General features: G+C 44.0%; 1 protein-coding gene across 1 annotated transcript in view; it reads right to left on the reverse strand.

Moving 5' to 3' along the window:
• Nucleotides 1-2,038: 2,038 nt before the first annotated feature.
• The window catches only part of LOC109927749 (potassium voltage-gated channel subfamily C member 1-like), a 54,392-nt gene continuing 37,072 nt past the window's right edge, over nt 2,039-19,358 (reverse strand). Inside the window, exons 2-4 of the mRNA XM_048612095.1 lie at nt 6,992-7,916; nt 5,668-5,823; nt 2,039-2,245 (exon numbers count right to left, since the gene is read on the reverse strand). Coding sequence (XP_048468052.1) covers nt 2,184-2,245; nt 5,668-5,823; nt 6,992-7,916 — 1,143 coding nt within the window. The 3' untranslated portion in view covers nt 2,039-2,183. The remainder of the gene's footprint in view (nt 2,246-5,667; nt 5,824-6,991; nt 7,917-19,358) is intronic.

Consider the following 19,358-nt stretch of genomic DNA (forward strand, 5'->3'; position numbering starts at 1 on the left):
TAAATAAATATACATCAGAGGTTTCTTGGCAAAATAGAAGCCATTGTAATTACAGGAACAGTGGCAACTTGTGTACAAATACAGTTAAGAGACAGAAAGCAAAGATTAGTGGTTTTCAGACTAAAGGGACGTACAGAGATGGATTTCTTAGGAGTCAGTAATTGGATCACTCTCTTTTAATGTCTATTAATGACCTAAACTCTGACACCAGGCCTGATTTCAAAGTTTGCAGATGTCACAAAACTTGGAATTGTCACAAACAATAAGATTTCAGAAGGACAGAGTGAAATGAGCAATCTCGTGACAGATAAAACTTATTCAGAGAAGTATGACATGACACATTTCGCTAGGACAAGTGAGGAAAAGTGCTACAAACTAAAAACTACAACTTTGAAAGGGATGCAGCAACAGAAAGACCTAGGGTCTCAATATAAAATCTCTGAAGGAAGGAGGAAAAGGTGGAGCGTGCTGCCTGAAAGGACAGTGGAAACAGATTCAATTGAACTTTCAAAGAAGAATTAGAAAAGAAAATTTGAAAAGGAGGATTGTTATTTAAACTCTGGGGTCTTTGGAGTCGGTTACCTCATTTCCAGTTTTACTTTGCAGTGGTGTGAATATAGCACACAAACCTACATCAATCCTATGCTAACTGCTAACAAGAACCAAAGACCCCTTACACACAATGGACAGAACCAATGTTATATACAAGATTCCATGCAAGGACTGCGACAAACATTACATTGGACAGACGGGAAGAAAGCTGGCTACAAGAATACATGAACACCAACTAACAACAAAAAGACATGACCAATACTCACTCATCTCCAAACACACAGACAGGGAGAACCACCAGAAACAAGCACAGGAATTTCTAGTGGCCTCGTTCTCCACCAAGAAGCCCATCAATAAACACATAGAATTAGACCCAATATTTACACCACTGTGAAGAAAATCCGGAAATGAGGTAATCAACTCCAACGGACACCAGAGTTTAAATAACAGGCAGGAAAATACAACAACGCTTCTTCGGAGGCTGCACTGATAATGTTACCCAGCATGGTAATGAAACATCTGTGAACTAATGAACCAACCAAAGCAGGTACAGACATCTTGCATCAAATGGTCTCTTTCTGAGCTGCATCATGCTTTGATTCTGAATGCTTGAAACAAGATCCATTTGAGACACAAAACATGAAACATTAAAGTTAACTGGAAAAGGAGTATTTCTTTATTTCCATCCAAGTATAACAGCACAGCTTCATGCTCAACAACACATAGACATGACATTAAGGTACAATGTCATTGGTTATTGCCAGAGACACAGAGCACAGAACATTACAACACATAGAAAGGGCACAGAAACGTGACCTATGAAACTTACCCACTTTACAGTCTCCACTGATGAAATATTAAAACATTAAGAACACTCTAGAAATACACAGCAGATCAATCAGCATCGAAAAGACAGGTTACTGTTTCAGCTTCAGGCTGTAGTTTTTAGTTATTCTCTATGTTCTGACAAACCGTCTATCTCCACCATTTTTCACATTTATCTCCGATTAACTGCATTTACAACTTTTCTCATTCTTACTGGAATCCTAGTTTCACTGCGAACAGGAGGTTGACTTATTTCATTGCTAAGAAACTTGGAACACACAAAATATTGTTTACTTCAAGAACTTTTGAAATGTTAGCTCTGTTGCTTAGTTACATCTCAAACTAAAATACAACAGTCTACATAATGACTTACTTATGGAAGTAAAATTCACACATCTTTCCTCAAATACAATATTAGACAGTAGTAGACAAATATAAAATGTGCAACAAGTAATGATAAAATAAAGATCATTTATCTATTGCTGGAATTTCAAAGATATTTGCACATTATGATCTATATGTTAATAAATTCAACAGTACATATCTAGAAACTTCTTTATATATATAATAAATATACTTACTTTTTTCCATAATACATATCTTACAGAACCACCATGCAGTCATGCTTTTACCGGATTATGTAGATATATTATAACCAGTTTAATAGTTATGAGTATTCAATGGTTCTCAGCTTCTGATCGTCACCCAGATTGGTGTGATCTGGAACTTGCTGTTTCACTTGAGGATAGTACTTTGGATAAAATAAGGAAGTTCGCCCTTTGCTCTCTGACCTCTGCTATTTACCATTAAGAAAGGGTGATCATTTCTGCTTGAGTGTAGTTAACTGTGTGGACATCTTTGCAGTTCTCTGTGTCAAAAATAAAACAGCACAAAATACAACAAAAATACAACAGAGAGAAATTCCCAGCTAATATTAGCATTGTGCATCGCTGAACATGACAAGGGATTATAATAAATTTGAAGTGAAACTGTGTGAGTGACTGTGCAATTGAAAGCAAGTGTTTGAAAATATTTGAGTCTGCATGAGAAATTGTGTGTGAGAAAGCAGATGTGAGTGAGAGTATTTGTTAGTGAGAGTCTGTGAGTCAGTGTGAGAGTGAGTGAATATGTGAAAATGTCTTGGAGTAACTGAATGTGTGCATCCAAGTGAGAGTGTGTGTGAGTCAATATGTACAAAAATAAATTTGAGTGTTAGAGTGCGTGTCAGACTGTGTGGGACTCTGTGTGTGTATGTGAGTGGATGAGTGAGTGTGCGTGAGAGTGTGTGTACAAGTGTATGTCGATATGAGTATGTGTGAGTATGATTGCTATCTGATGAGTGTTTGTGAGGGCCTGTGAGAGTATGTGAGTGAGTGTGACAGATTGAGGGTGAGTGTAAGATATTTAATGAAATCAATGGGAGTCTTAGCAGAGATAATGTTTCGATTCTAATAAGGGTCACTGGGCATAAAATGTTAAGAACAAAGAAAATTACAGCACAGGAACAGGCCCTTAGGCCCTCCCAGCCTGCGCCGATCCAGATCCTCTATCTAAACCTATCGCCTATTTTCCAAGGATCTGTATCCCTCTGCTCCCTGCGCACTCATGTATCTGTCTAGATACATCTTAAATTACGCTATCGTGCCCGCGTCTACCACCTCTGCTGGCAACGTGTTCCAGTCATCCACCACCCTCTGCGTAAAGAACTTTCCACGCAAATCTCCCTTAAACTTTTCCCCTCTCACCTTGAAATTGTGACCCCTAGTAATTGAGTCCCCCACTCTGGGAAAAAGCTTCTTGCTATCCACCCTGTCTATACCTCATATGATTTTGTAGACCTCAATCAGGTCCCCCCTCAACCTCTGTCTTTCAAACATAAATAATCCTAATCTACTCAACCTCTCTTCATAGCTAGCGCCCTCCATTCCAGGCAATATCCTGGTGAATCTCCTTAGCACCCTCTCCAAAGCATCCACATCCTTTTGGTAATGTGGTGACCAGAACTGTACGCAGTATTCCAAATGTGGTCGAACCAAAGTTCTATACAACTGTAACATGACCTGCCAACTCTTGTACTCAATACCCTGTCCGATGAATGAAAGCATGCCGTATGCCTTCTTGACCACTCTATCGACCTGCATTGCCACCTTCAGGGTACAATGGACCTGAACACCCAGGTGTCTCTGTGTATCAATTTTCCCCAGGGCTTTTCTATTTACCATATAGTTCGTTCTTGAATTGGATCTTCCAAAATGCATCACCTCGCATTTGCCTGGATTGAACTCCGTCTGCCATTTCTCCGCCCAACTCTCCAATCTATCTATATTCTGCTGCATTCTCCGACAGTCCCCTTCACTACCTGCTACTCCACCAATCTTAGTGTCATCTGCAAACTTGCTAATCAGACCATCCACACCTTCCTCCAGATCATTTATGTATATCACAAACAACAATGGTCCCAACACAGATCCCTGTGGAACACCAATGGTCACCGTTCTCCATTTTGAGAAACTTCCTTCCACTACAACTCTCTGTCTCCTGTTGCCTAGCCAGTTCTCTATCCATCGAGCTAGTACACCCTGGACCCCATGCGACTTCACTTTCTCCATCAGCCTACCATGGGGAACCTTATCAAACACCTTACTGAAGTCCATGTATATGACATCTACAGCCCTTCCCTCATCTATCAACTTTGTCACTTCCTCAAAGAATTCTACCAAGTTGGTAAGACATGACCTTCCCTGCACAAAACCATGTTCCCTATCACTAATAAGACCATTTTCTTCCAAATGTAAATAGATCCTATTCCTCAGTATCTTTCCCAGCAGCTTCCCCACCACTGACGTCAGGCTCACCGGTCTATAATTACCTGGATTATCCTTGCTACCCTTCTTAAACAAGGGGACAACATTAGCAATTCTCCAGTCCTCTGGGACCTCACCCGTGCTCAAGGATGCTGCAAAGATATCTGTTAAGGCCCCAGCTATTTCCTCTCTCGCTTCCCTCAGTAACCTGGGAGAGATCCCATCCGGACCTGGGGACTTGTCCATCCTAATGTCTTTTAGAATACCCAACACTTCCCCCCTCCTTATGCCGACTTGACCTAGAGCAATCAAACATCTATCCCTAATCTCAACATCCGTCATGTCCCTCTCCTCAGTGAATACCGACACAAAGTACTCGTTAAGAATCTCACTCATTTTCTCTGACTCCTCACACAACTTCCCTCTGCTTTCTCTCCACAGTTGTTGCCAGACTTGCTGAGTTTCTCCAGCAATTTCTGATTTTATTTTTGTCTCTGATTTCCAGGATCTGCAGTCCTCTTTTTTTGATGGAAGTGCTGCCCATTTGCTGGAGAGCTGCTGGAAGTCCCATGTTGCCTCTGTCGAAGGGGCTTATTCCATTAAATGCCAAGCCGGCACTCAGCTGGGTAGCAGCTGGTCTTCCAGGACATGTAATTCCCACTCCCCCACTCCACCAGGAAAATCCTGGCCAATCAAAATCCTGAGGCTGAGCATTGTTCAGCAGCACCAGTGGGTGTGGTGGCTGCTACTGGTAATGTACCTACCTGAAGCCCAGGGGCACTGAGGGCCCTGGATCACACATGAGTGATGGCAAGAGAGATTTGGGCCACCCCATGTCCCCATGCGGGGTCCTTTGATTGGGACTCAGTGCCTTTTATTTAGGCAACACCTCAGAATCCTAGAAGCAAGCTCAACAGGGTTTGTGTTTATGCACAGTGAGCTCCCTGACAACCAGCGGTGAATACTGGCTGCTTGTTGGAAACAAAAACAGAAATTACTGGAGATACTCGGCAGGTCTGGCAGCATCTGTGGAGAGAAAGAAGAGTTAACATTTCATGTCCAATGACCCTTCTTCAGAACAATTCCAAACAGAAATGTTATCTCTGCTAAGACTCCCATCAGTTTTGTTAAACACCTCACACTCACACAGACACTAAATCTGTCACTCACATGCCGTCAAAGACACACACACATACTAACACTCACACTCACACACAACCACATGCTCTCATTCATGCTTGTGGTCAATAATTGTCCATGTTAAGGCCTCAATTGGGAGTGGACTGCAAATGCTGCCCATAGGCCTCCCAACCATAAACTTAATCAGGCCAAAAGTGTGAAGGTACCTAACTAAGTACCCATTCCCCCACCATCTAACTAACCTCCAAGAAAGGCATTAAATTCCACTGAGAGTGGGACCCACATTTTACATGTGTAAGTTAAGAGGACAATGAACTGCCACCCTTTCCTCTGGCTGTTAACTCACCTGCTGTCAGTAAGAAACAGGCTGTCCCTTTCTTGTTTTTGTCCCTCATACTGGGGCCTCTGAGCACCTGGCTCTCATTGGCTGTCAACGGTTGGTTCAATGCAGCACTTTCCTCATCAGATAGGGCCATGTTTGCTTCACCATTTTGTTTTGAGTCTTGGAACAGAGAGAATTTCTGCTCAGTATCTCGTAAACGTCACTGCAACATCATTTTATCTTTGCCCCAGACAAAAAAAAACAAACAGTTTAGAGAAAAAAGGTAATGAAATGAGGAGACAAGAGACAGCCAGGACACACATGCACTGCCACATGTGTATCATGATACATGCGTTGTGAAGTCAGAACATGAACAAGGACCAATTCAGCAGTTTTCAGACAGCATTTCATTACAATGTCTTCAGCTTAGAATCCTAGTGGCATAGAATTCTCCAGCACACCAGGAGATTGCTGTGACCACTACCTTTGTTCCATTATTTGAAAGCATTCTCCAATTATTTCCACTCTTTCTTTCCCATTGTCCTGAAAATTTTTCCCTTCTCAATATTTATCCAACTTGCCTTGAAACGTTATTCTGGAATCTGCTTCTGCTGTCCTTTCAGGCAGCTGTTTGCAGAGCACAGCACTGCCCTAATAATATAAATGTTTTCCTCATGTTTGTTGCTCCTTTTGCTAATCACTTTAAAACTGTATCCCACTAGTTAATAACTCTACTGCCTGGGTAACAATTTCTTCTTGTTTATTCCCATACAACTCTTTGTAATCGTCACACCTCTTTCAAATCTCTCCATAACTTTGTTTGCTGTAATGAGAACAATCCAGCTTCTGTAAATTCCCTACATAAATTGAAATTCCTCATCCCGCAAACCATTCTGGCAACTTTTTTTCTGCTGGTTCCATTGAATTTATTTCTTATTTTCCTACTTTTACTGTTTCCAATCTTTCTGTTAATCCACTCTGTTTCTTCTCTTTATTGCTCTTTCTACCTTTAGTTCTCCTGATGTCCTGCTCTGGTGTTCTCTGTTTCCTTCTGCATGCTTTTCTTTTACTTCTCTCTCTATTTCATCAATTAAAGGCATCAGTTTCAGACATTGTCCTTGCTATGCTGTTATCAGTTTTCATTTCCAGCATTCTACAGCATCAAATCAATAGAGTGATGTCAAAGGACTCCAGCAATTTGTGGGCCAGCAAGAGGCTGTGCACACAGTATTGAACCCTCACAACACCTCAACTGGAGAGAGTAAAACTCCCAATGGAAGGACACAGTGATAAGACAGCAATGGTGCTCACACACAAGCTCTGAAATACAACAGGATTAAACTCCTACCTGAGTTCTTTCTCTCTTGTATCTCCTCAGCAGCAACTTGATTGCTGTCACTCTGTGTGCTGTTGCATGAGGAGTTCAGGTCTGAACTGTAAAGGCCTGTAGTCTTGGCATGCGTTCCACAGGGGAAATGCTTCCTGCGTTTCTTGGGGAGTTTTTGTTTGGCCATTGCCAGGGAGTAATACATTCCAAAGTTATTGACGATGACTGGCACTGGCATCGCAATGGTAAGCACACCAGCCAGGGCACATAATGCTCCCACCAGCATACCCGACCATGTCTGGGGGTACATGTCACCATAGCCAAGAGTAGTCATGGTGACTACTGCCCACCAGAAGCCAATGGGGATATTTTTGAAGTGAGTGGAATTCACAGTGTTAGGGTTTTCACCAAGTCTCTCTGCATAGTAGATCATTGTGGCGAAGATGAGGATTCCCAAGGCAAGGAAGATGATGAGCAAGAGGAACTCATTGGTGCTGGCTCTCAAGGTGTGTCCCAACACCCTCAATCCCACAAAATGCCGGGTAAGCTTGAAGATCCGTAGAATCCGTACAAACCTGACGACTCGGAGGAAGCCCAGAACATCCCTTGCTGCCTTGGAGGTCAACCCACGAAGTGCCAGCTCCAGGTAGAAGGGCAGGATGGCCACAAAGTCAATGAGGTTCAGCATATTCTTAACAAACAGCAGCTTATTGGGGCAGAAGGAAATGCGGACCATAAACTCCAAAGTGAACCACACGACACATACTCCTTCTACGTACATGAGGGCGGGCTCTGTCTCTATCTCATACACGTTCACTGTCTGAGTGCTGTTCCCCACAACTGTATGTTCTGTCAAGTTAATGATCTTGTTGAAAGCCTCATGTGTCTCGAGGCAAAAGGTGGTGATTGACAAGAGGATGAAAAAGAGGGACACAAAAGCGATAAACTGCAAGAGAAAAAGAATGTAGGTCATAGATCAGTGTTAGAATTAGAGCTTCACAACTACAATAATGAATAGAAAACAATAGAAATGCAGGAGGGAGTTACAGGCTGCCAACTAGGAGACTTCAATGTAAAGAACAGAACCTGTGATGGGGGAAGGTCTCTAAGGGCTCTGGGAGCATTGGAGCTTAATAATTTCAAGTCTTCCCTCAAACCCCTGTCTTGTAATTGTTTGATGCTGAACATATCAGTTACAAAAACAAATTGCATTAGAACCCATTGGAACATTGATCAGCCAATCAAGCTCTTTCAGGTTCATATCAGGGGTTTTGTCCCCTTCTGGGAGGTAAATGGGTAAATAGCAATGACTGAGCATCCACAATTAGTTCAGTCCAGTCACATCATTGCTTTTCTCAACTGCTCTTCTAATTTAGCAATTAGAAACCTTCTTGAGGACAAAGATTGTTAGCTGAGATTTTTCAATCTGCAGTTGTTTAAACTCCTCTGGGTATTGACTAGAAACTGAACTGGACTCACCATATAAATACAATGGTGACAAGAGCAGGTAAGAGGCTAAGAATACTGTGGTGAGTGACTCACTTCCTGACTCCCCAAAACCTATTCCATTATCTTCAAGGAGTGTGATGGAATACTCCCACTTGCCTGGATGAGTGCAGTTCCAATAACACTCAATAAGATTGACACCATCCAGGACAAAGCAGCCAACTCGATTGGCACCACATCCACAAGCACCCACTCCCTCCACCACTGATGTTCAGTAACAGCAGGGTGTACTATCTGCAAGATGCACTGCAGAAATTCACCAATGGTCCTTAGACAGCACCTTCCAAACCCACGACCACTTCAATCTGGAAGGACAAAGGCAACGGATACACGGGAACATCACTGTCTTAGAGTTCTTCTCTGAGACACCCACCATCCTGACTTGGAAATATTTCACTGTTCTTTCATATTTGCTGGGTCAAAATCCTGAAATTCCCTCCCTAAGGGTATTTTGGGTCCACCTGCAGCAAATGGGCTGCAATGGTTCAAGAAGGCAGCTCACTGCCATCTTCTCAAGGGCAGCTAGGGACGGGCAGTAAATGCTATTCCATTCAATGATACCCACATCCAACAACAAAATTTTAAAAAAAATTCTTCTGGTTACAGGAGAATAAGAACACCTCAAGAATCCAAGCATCATGCACTATTGACAAGCAGTGAATACCAAATGGGGCAGTGGTGTGGCAGTAATGCCACTGGACCAGTCATCCAGATGCTTTTACAGACATGGGTTCACGGAATTTAATAAATAGACAGTTGAGTTTCATTTCAAGCAATAAATCTGAATGAAATATTAGCCTAATGGTGACTGTATAACCACTATTATTTACCATAAAAATCCATTGATTCACTTGTGTTCTTCAGGGAAGGCAATCTCCCATCCTTACCCAGCCTGGCTTATATGATTAATTGTGAAATGATCAAGGAAGTCACTCAATTGTATCTAACTGCTACAAAATCTAAAAAAACAAATGAAACCAGATGGACCATTTGTTAACCATAGGTGGATGCTTGCTTTGCTGGGATTTTGTGCAATAATGGAATACAATTTTGTTGTAAATTAGATTAGGTTTTTTTATATTTAAGTCACTGCCTGTCTATCATCATACATTTTAATGTAGCTTGTCAATCTACAGGTAATTTTCTTCTCATATCTTCATGGGTTCCTTTGTTTCTGATTGATGACCCTAGTTTCTGACTGAACTACATCACTTTCAAACTTAACGTAAAATTCTATCATTTGGTCATTCTTTCCTAAATTATTAATTAACTCTTTCTCATTGCAGAAACTCAGTCTATAAGCATCTATTCCTTACTTGATTCCTCAATGTACTGATCCAGGAAACTATCACATACATTTGAGGAATTAGTGTTTCACAAAATCGGACAAATTGGGTTTACCCAGTTTCTATTGAAATCCCCTATGTTTACTGCATTATCCTCACTATGTACACCTCTAACTTCCTGATTTATATTGTCATTTACATTATCACTACTGTTTGGTGGCCTATAGTCAACTCCCATCAATGTTCCTACCCCTTTCTCTTTCTTACTTCCATCCATATATCTTGAACCTTAGAACTAAGGTGATCTCATACTACATGCATTTGCAAGGAATTTATTACTCAGTGATTTTCTGTTTTTCTGGCACTGAGTTAGTTGTGTGCTCTATTGTTCACAGGTCTAAAGCTTTTCTCTTTCTTTTGCAGCTTTCTTCTCCCTTACCCCTCACCAGCTGCCCCTCCCATTCCCACCCTGAACCACTCCCTCTCCCTGCCCACAACCTGCAGTTCTAATCCTGTCCTCTACAGCCTTCCTCTCTCCTGGCCTGTTCAGCTCTCCCGTCTTGATGATTCCTCTTCCCTACCAACCGTGCAGCCTCTCCTTCTCTATCCATAACTATTTCAGCGTTTTTGTTTTAAACCACCTTGCAGGCCTTCCAGATTTCCTGACGGAATTTAACAAAAGTCTTGTTGAAGGTGACTGTACTAAATAAGAGGCCATGCTGTAGGAGGCAGTATCTTATTATGGAAAGATGATTGGTTAGTTTACAGTAAACAGAGAGTTGGCTTAAATGTGTCTTTTTTAGGTTCTCAAGGTGCAACAAGTTGATTGTGTTATAACTACTGTGATATAAGGTGCATGCTTAATATATATTTTAAGTTATTTTACTTTAGAGTTTAGATTTTGAAATAGTGGCATGTGGGAACAAAAACAGAAGTTGCTGGAAAAGCTCAGCAGGTCTGGCAGCGTCTGTGATGAAAAAAATCAGAGTTAACGTTTCAGGTCCGGTGACCCTTCCTCAGAACTGATGGGAGCTAGGAAAATGTTGGTTTATATTTTTTCTTTGTTCTCCTTTTTCCTTCAGGAAAAACATCCATGTGACCAAGGAACCAGGAGCAAGCAGAGCCCCATGGGGGCAATGCCTATGTGAACAAAAAGGTGAAGGAGGAGGGTAGGGATCAAATCAAAATAGAATGGGGGGGGCAAATAAAACACTCCACACCTCGCAGTGCCCACCTCTCCCAAAAGATATCAAGAGTATTGGTGGACATGGCATGCTCCTTCTCCAGGGACACCCGGGCAGGAATGTAGCCATGGAAGAGGAGCAGGTAGTCAGCTATGAATGACTCCCTCTGTGGCCCACTGCCTGGACCTGTTAATGACCAGCTTGGCCAGGCCCAGGAGCAGACCCCCAGGAGATTCTCCAACCTGCTCGGCTCCCCACTCCGCACTGGGTGCCCAAAGATCAGGAGGGTGGGGCTGAAGTGTAGCCAAAAACCCAAAAGAAAGTTCTGAAGATAACTGAAAAGGGAGTGCAAACACCCACACCCAGTATCTACATGGTCCACAGACTCCACAGCGCCGCAAAACAGATAGTCGGGCTGGGAGTCGGTGAACTACTGCAATCTGTGGTTACACAGGACTGCTGTGTGCAACACCCTACCCTCCCATATCCCCAAGGGAAGGAGGGAGGAATCCTGCATAGAGGGCCCTCCACTGGAGTTCCCCACCACCAACTGGTAAATGGGCATGTCCAGGTGGTGAATGAAGGAGAAGAGGTGGATGGTGTGCAGCAGCAGTCTGTACAGGGACCGTCATTTCACATCTTTAAAAGACACAAAATTAAAATTCTGGAGGCAGCTCAGGTTGTGGGACACAGCTCCTGGGAGACGTATGGGATCCTAGGGCCGATGTGAAATTCCGTCCAGGCAGGGGTACGCACAGATGGGATCCCACCGCACGCCTGAGCATCCTCCAGCTGATGCACAATGTTGGGTCAGAGCACTGCCATTTTCAGGTGTTGGATGGCAGTGACCGTGAGCCAGATGTCTACTGCCACCCTGTGCGCCAATTCCTGTAGCAGCATCCAGCCCAGGCCCCCACCACCCAGCACGTCCCTGATCCTGGTCACCCCCATAGCCATGGCCTTCCCCTCCCTCCCCCAGCCACTCGAACCTGCGATTGTGGATGTGCAGATTCCTGAGCAATGGCTCTCTGATGATAACGTCAGTTTATATGCAGAAGCTAGAGAAGGGGGTGAGGTGGGGAGTAAACAATAGGATAAAGGATAGAGCCCAAAGAGAGAGTGGAACAGTTGGATAGACAAAGGAGTTGATAACGATCTGGCTAGGAGGGTGAATAGCTGTTAACAGTTAGTGACTAACAACAGGGGGTGTGTAATGGCAGGCTGTGTGGTAACAAGGCCTGGTGTGTAGGTTAGGGGGCTGGGACATGGGAGGGTTTAGGCCTTAAAATTATTGAACTCAATATTGATTCTGGAGGGCTGTAGGGTCCCCAAGCGGAAAATTAGGTGTTGTTCCTCCAGCTTGCGTTGGGCTTCACTGGAAAACTGCAGCAAGCCAGAGGCAGAGATGTTGGCTAGCGAGCAGGGTGGTGCATTAAAGTGGCAGGCAACAGGTAGTTCAGGGTCTTTTTGCGAGCAGAACGTAGATGTTCTGTAAAGTGGCCACCCAGTCTATGCTTCGTTTCCCAATGTAGAGGAGACCACATTGTGACCAGCAAATGCAGTAGACTAGATTGTGGGAAAGTGTTGCTTCACCTGGAAGGTATGTTTAGGCCCTTGGATACTGGCGAGACAGGAGGTAAATGGGCAGGTGTTATACCTTGGCCAGTTGCAGGGGAAGGTACTGTAGGGCTGTGCGGGTGTGTTGGGGATGAAGGAAGAATGGACCAGGCTCCAGCCGCCTTCTCTTTACCACAGACCTGCAATCCCTTTACACATCCATCTCACACCATTCCTGAATTACATCTGCATCTGCAGTTCTTTCGGTTTTATTTAGTATTTAACTCACAGCCACATCTGCTCTAGGCATGCCCACCTTGAAGAAGTTCTGCTCCTCTCTCCGAATGGATTTCCGTTCCTATCTTTCTTCTTGTTCACCATCATTAATTTCACTGTCACTCCTGGTGTTTGACCAGGTATTTGCTAGAACTCGTTTCCACAGCCATATCACATTCCTCAGTGACTGCCTTCGGCTCAGACTCACCCCACATGGATTCCAACTGAAGTTTCATCCCTCATGTTTTGAATCCTCCCAGGATCACAGACACCTCTGTGACATTCAACATTCCACAAACAGCTACTCTCACCACATCCTGAGATCCACACTCAGTGCCATGCGGTGTCACATGCACGTTCTCGACCTTTCTCTCCAACAGTATCACAACACACTGGCTCAGGGCTGCACCACTCCGCAGTTCCACTTCATCCTCTGGCTCATTCGTTGTGCTAACAAGAAACATTTTCTTTTCCTTTCAGGCATCAAGGCCCACAAGATGCAACAACTCAGAGATACTCATGGCCCTCTGGAACTTTCCTCTCCTCCCCTTTGCCCTGACTCCATCTCCTCCCCCAACCTCACATCCTGTCGGGTATTCACCATCCCCCCTAATCTTCTGCTGTCTGATGCTGAACGTTCTGTACTCAGCAAAGGTCTCAGTTTCATCCCTCTGCATCTCCATCTTAATTAATTTCGGGGACGATATGACGTCAAACTCTTCTTCCACCGTCTTCACCTCCATGCCCATTGCTTTACACAAGAGTCCTCTCCCTGTCCTACAGAGCCCATTGCCCAGTTCCAACACTCTCCCTCCACCTGGACCCCTCTCTCTGGCCTTTTACCTGCACTCCATCTGTTCATTGAGAAATGTCAATGTGATATTGGTCACCTCAATTTCTCTGCCTCCCCCCCAACCTCACCAAATCTAACCTATCTCCCTCCGAACTAACCACACTCTGGGCACTCAGATCTAACCCTGACTTTGTTATTAAGCCTGCCGATAATGGTGGTGCTGTTGTAGCCTGGCGTACTGACCTCTACATTGCAGAAGCTGAGCGCCAGCTCTCAGCCACCTCCTCCTATCTTCCCCTGGACCATGACCTTCCATGACACATCTGGCCATTGTATCTACTACGGTAATTGATCTCACTTCATCTGGTGATCTCATCCCCCCCGCAGCCCAATGCCTCCAAGCTGATTGTCCCCCACCCCCGTACAGCTCACTTCTACCTCCTTTTAAATTTCCACAAACAGGAACGTCCGGGCAGAGCCATTGTTTCAGCCTGTTCCTGTCCCATAGAACTCATCTCTTCCTACCTTGACTCAGTCTTCTCCCCCCGGTCCAATCCCTGTCCAAGTACATCCATGATTCCTCTGACACTTTACACCAGTTTCGGAATTTCCAGTTTACCGGCTCCAGCCACCTCCTTTTTACCATGGATGTACAAACCCTTTTCATATCCACCCCACTACCACCCTCCCACCCCCACAGGGGGGGTCTCAGGGCTCTCCCCTTCTTCCTGGAGTAAAGACCTGAACCATCCCCACCCGCCACCACCCTCCTCCATTTGGCCAAGCTCATCCTCACCCTCAACAACTTCTCTTTTAACTCCTCTCATTTTCTTCAAATCAGAAGGGTGGCCATGGGTACCTGCATGGGCCCCAGTTATGTCTGTCTCTTCTTGGGTATGTGGAACTCTCCCTGTTCCAGTCCTATTCCGGTCCCCACCCACAACTCTTTCTCCGATATATAAATGATACCATTGGTGCTGCTTCCTTCTCTCATCCGGAATTGGAAAACTTAACCAATTTTCTGTCAAATTTCCACCCTGCCCTCACTTTCAACTGGTCTATCTCTGACTCTTCCCTTCCCTTCCTCGACATCTCTGTTTCCATTTCTGCGGATAGACTGACCATCAATATCCATTACAAACCCACTGACTCCCACAGCTACATGGACTATACATCCTCAAACCCTGCTTCCTGAAAAGCCTCCATCCCATTCTCTCAGTTCCTCTGCCTGTGTCACATAGGTTCCAATCAGGCCAACTTTGACAAGGGAGCCTCTGAAATGTCCACCTTCGTTGTCAACCAAGGATTCCTCAGCTCCATTGTCGACAGGGCCCTCAACTGGGTTCAACCCATCTCCCACACTTCCGCCCTCACCCCTTCTGTTCCCTCCCGCAACAGCGATAGGGTTCCCCATGTCCTCACCTACCATCCCACCAGCATCCACATCCAGAAGATTATCAGATGTCATTTCTGCCACCTCCAGCGAGATGCAATCACCACATATTCCCTTCCTCTCCCTTTTCCACATTTTCCACAGGGACTGTTCCCCCGGGACATCCTGGTCCATTCTTCCTTCACCCCGTACACATCCCCACAGCACCTTCCCCTGCAACCGGCGAAGGTGCAACACCTGCCCATTTACCCCCTCCCTCCCCTGCATCCAAGGGCCTAAATATTCCTTCCAGATAAAGAAAATCTTCACCTGCACCTCCCAGAATCTAGTCTACTGCATTTGCTGCTCACAATGTGGTTCCTCTACATTGGGGAAGCAAAGCCTAGACTGGGTGACCACTTTGCAGAACATCTACGTTCTGCTCGCAAAAAATACTCTGAGCTTCCAGTTGCCTGCCATTTAAACCCACCACCCTGTTCCCCGGCCAACATCTCTGTCTCTGGCTTGCTGCAGTGTTACAGTAAAGCTCAATGCAAGCTGGAAGAACAACACCTCAATTTCCGCTTGGGGACCCTACAGCCATCTGGACTCAATATTGAGTTCAATAATTTTAGGGCCTAAACTCTCCCATGTCCTAGCCCCCTACCCCACACACCAGACGTTGTTATCACATAATGTGTATTGGCAGGCTATCCATTGTTAGTCACTAACAGTCCCCATTAGCAGCTATTCACCCTCCTAGCCAGATCGTTATCAATCTTCACTTAGACCAATCATCTTAGTACAAATCAGCAACTGACTTTCCAAATTGCTTAATACCACAGTATCAGATACAATGAGTTACACATCCCTTTAACTGTAGGGGCCAGGGGCTAACTGTCCCCAGAATTTCATGTTGATATTGTAAAGTGTCACAATTCTGAATGTTCTGCCTGAATAATTGTGAACAGTATTCTACAGGAACAGTCAGAGATTGAGTAGTTGAATATTTTACTGAAGTGACAATGAAGGTTGATGAAGGCAATATCAATAGATGCTGTTGAAATTGATTTTTGGAAAATATTTGATTAACTACAAGATAATAGGTTGATTAACAAAATTGAGGTTATTGGGAGAGCAGGTGTCTAAAATTATTTTATTTTTAAATCAATTTCCCATATTCGCCTTTCATTCTTTGAACAAGTAAAAAAAAAGGCACCCTCCCAAAATTGACTTTTTGTTTTCTCAATTATAATTTGTTTAGAGATGTGAGCTCCTGTTAAAGGAATACATTAATATCCAAATTATGACACCTAAAGAAACACAGCCTTAAAATCACTCAAATACATTATGACTGGAATATAAATGCTTAACTAAACAATAAGATCGAAAAGGTCACACAAAAAAGAAATAAAAAGCCTTTATGGGTGTTTACTGTCCTGGTCTATCCCACACAGTTCCCTTACTGCCCTGACCTGTCCTGGGCATCTGACTATCTCTTCTTTGAATTTTCATATAACTGAGCTTAGAATTTCCCATCTTCAAATAAGCCCTTCAAGGTTTTAACTGAACACTTCTGATCTACAACCTTCAAATTAACTCCTTAAACTGAGATGATTATTTCTTAACAGTTCTAAACTATCTCCCTTCTTTAGAAGCAACTATTTTATGCATATAATTTCAACCTGAAACCAAAGGGCTTTTTCCAAGCTATGGGTGTTTTTCCTCAGCCAGAAAAGTGCCTGTTCAGAACCTTCAAACTGACTCCTGATGTACAACTGCTCCCTTTGTTCATTGTAAGACTTACCCAAAGAAAACAAAACCCCAGTACTCACTAATAAGTTTCTGCCTCCTGCTGCATTTTAAAAGAAATTAGCATGGCTACAAAAATATTTAAAAGTTCATCATCAATCCCCTTCATAGACATGGGCCAAACCCACATGCCACAGGATATGGCACCTACTCATGTCTGCTTCACAGAGTGTTATCTTTGACACTGAGCCCCCTAATGAGATTCCAGCTCAAATATATAGCTTGGGGGTTGGGTATGATCTAGTTGAGTTAGGTTGGGACTAATTGGGTCGTATTCGGGTCAAAATGGGGCAGTCGGGTGGGGGGTGCGCTGGTGGTATGGTGGCTGGATTGTGTGGTGGGGAATGGATTCATAGAACATAGAATATAGAACAGTACAGCACAGTACAGGCCCTTCGGTCCATGATGTTGTGTTGACCTATTATCCTACTAAGATCAATCTACCCTGCATACCCTACATTTTACTATCCTCCATGTGCCTATCCAAGAGTCGCTTACAAGTCTCTAAAGTATCTGACTCCACTACCACTGCCGGCAGTGCATTCCACATGCCCACCACTCTCTGTGTGAAGAACCTACCTCTGACATCTCCCCATACCTTCCTCCAATCAACTTAAAATTATGCTCCCTCGTAATAGTTATTTCCACCCTGGGAAAAGGTCTCTGACTATCTTTCTATGCCTCTCATCATCTTGTAAACCTCTATCAAGTCACCTCTCATCCTTCTTCGCTCCAATGAAAAAAGCCCTCACTCCCTCAACCTTTCCTCATAAGACCCGCCCTCCAGTCCAGGCAGCATCCTGGTAAATCTCCTCTGCATCCTCTCTAAAGCTTCCACATCTTTCCTATAATGTGGTGACTAGAACTGAACACAATATTCCAAGTGTGGTCTAAACAGAGTTTTATAGAGCTGCAGCGTAACCTCACAGCTCTTAAACTCAATTCCCCTGTCAATGAAAGCCAACACACCATATGCCTTCTTTACAAACCTATCAACTTGGGTAGCAACTTTGAGGGATCTATGGACATGGACCTCAAGATCCCTCTGTTCCTCCACATTGCTGAAAATCCTGCATTAACCCTGTATTCTGCATTCAAATTCGATCTTCCAAAATGAATCACTTCACACTTTTCTGGGTTGAATTCCATCTGCCACTTCTTTGCCCAGCTCTGCATCCTGCCAATGTCCCGTTGCAACCTACAACAGCCCTCCATGCTGTCCACAACTCCACCAACCTTCATGTCATCAGCAAACTTACTAGCCCACCCTTCCACTTCTTCATCCAAGTCATTTATAAAGATCACAAAAAGCAGACGTCCCAGATTCAGTTGGGTTGAGCATGTTGCAGGAGAGACATTAGGTTGGACTGGGGTAGTTGGTTCTGTTGGATAAATGGATTTGGAATTCATTAGGTTGGAGGAGGAGAGGAGTGGCCAGGTCAGGTCAGCGATAGTGAGGTTGCGTTGGAGTCCATTGGTCAAGGGGTAACCTAGCCAGCTTGAGGCGGTAGATTGGTTTGGTAACTGTTAGGTCAAACTGGGGGCAGTGGGATTGAATGAGAGGTGTGGTCCAGTTGGGGAAGTTTGAGCTGGGATGGAGTGTTGACTGGTGGCTGTTTGTTGGCTGCTCAGTTCGGTGACCCTGATCCCTCAGTTAGACCAAGTATTGACCAGTGTATCGCTTCCAGAGTAAATATCTGAGTCAGTTCTGCGTATGTAACCCAAATCTCTGCCTTTGAGCTCAGTGTCAGGGACTTCATGGAGATTCAGGAATCACAAATTAGCCCAACAGAAGTTTAAACCTCCAATTACAGTGAACGTGTTTGTGTGAGGACTTGCAGAATTCCAATGTTCAACATGGACCCGAATCCAGGTGTTGACACTCTGGAATTCTGTATATTGGAAGATTTGAGCCAATAGGATATAAAGCACGGTGAAGAGGTAGGTTTTACGGTATCTAAAAGACAGGGAGCACTGTTATTTGAGAGCTCAGGGGATGGTCATTCGTGCTGCTTTGAGAATCTCCCCAGACTCAGGCAAGGAAACATGCTCAGGGCCAAAAGCAGGACCAGTTAAAAACAGGAACATTGCTTAGCCAGGAGTTGATATAGATCATTGATGATGGGTTTATAGGGCAACAGAATTAGTGCAGGTCAGGACACAAAGTCTTAGGTGACCTCAGGGTTATCAGCAGCAGATTACAGGTGAGAATGAATGAGAATTTCAGTCAGAGATTAACTGAATTGAGTTGAGTCTGGCAGTATTATAGTAGATGGAAAGAGAAGGCTTTTGATAGGGAGTCAAGATTCAGATTCTGCCCAAAGAATTAGTTAACACAATCCCCAAACTTCTCTAACTTCTGTCAGTTATTTCACAATACCATTTCAAAGCAAAATACTGCAGATGCTGTCAATCTGAAATAAAAACAGGAAGTAGTGGAGAAACTCAGCAGGTCTGGCAGCATCTATGGAGAGTCAAACAGAGTTAATGTTTTGAGTCTAGTATCACTCTTTTTCAGAACTGATGCATTTATAAAGAAAAGCTATTGGACTCTTAACATTAACACAGGTACAGCTTGACCTGCAGCGTTTCTACAGAACTT

This window comes from Rhincodon typus, chromosome 25 (genome assembly GCF_021869965.1).
Source record: "Rhincodon typus isolate 14 chromosome 25, sRhiTyp1.1, whole genome shotgun sequence".
Lineage (NCBI taxonomy): Eukaryota > Metazoa > Chordata > Chondrichthyes > Orectolobiformes > Rhincodontidae > Rhincodon > Rhincodon typus.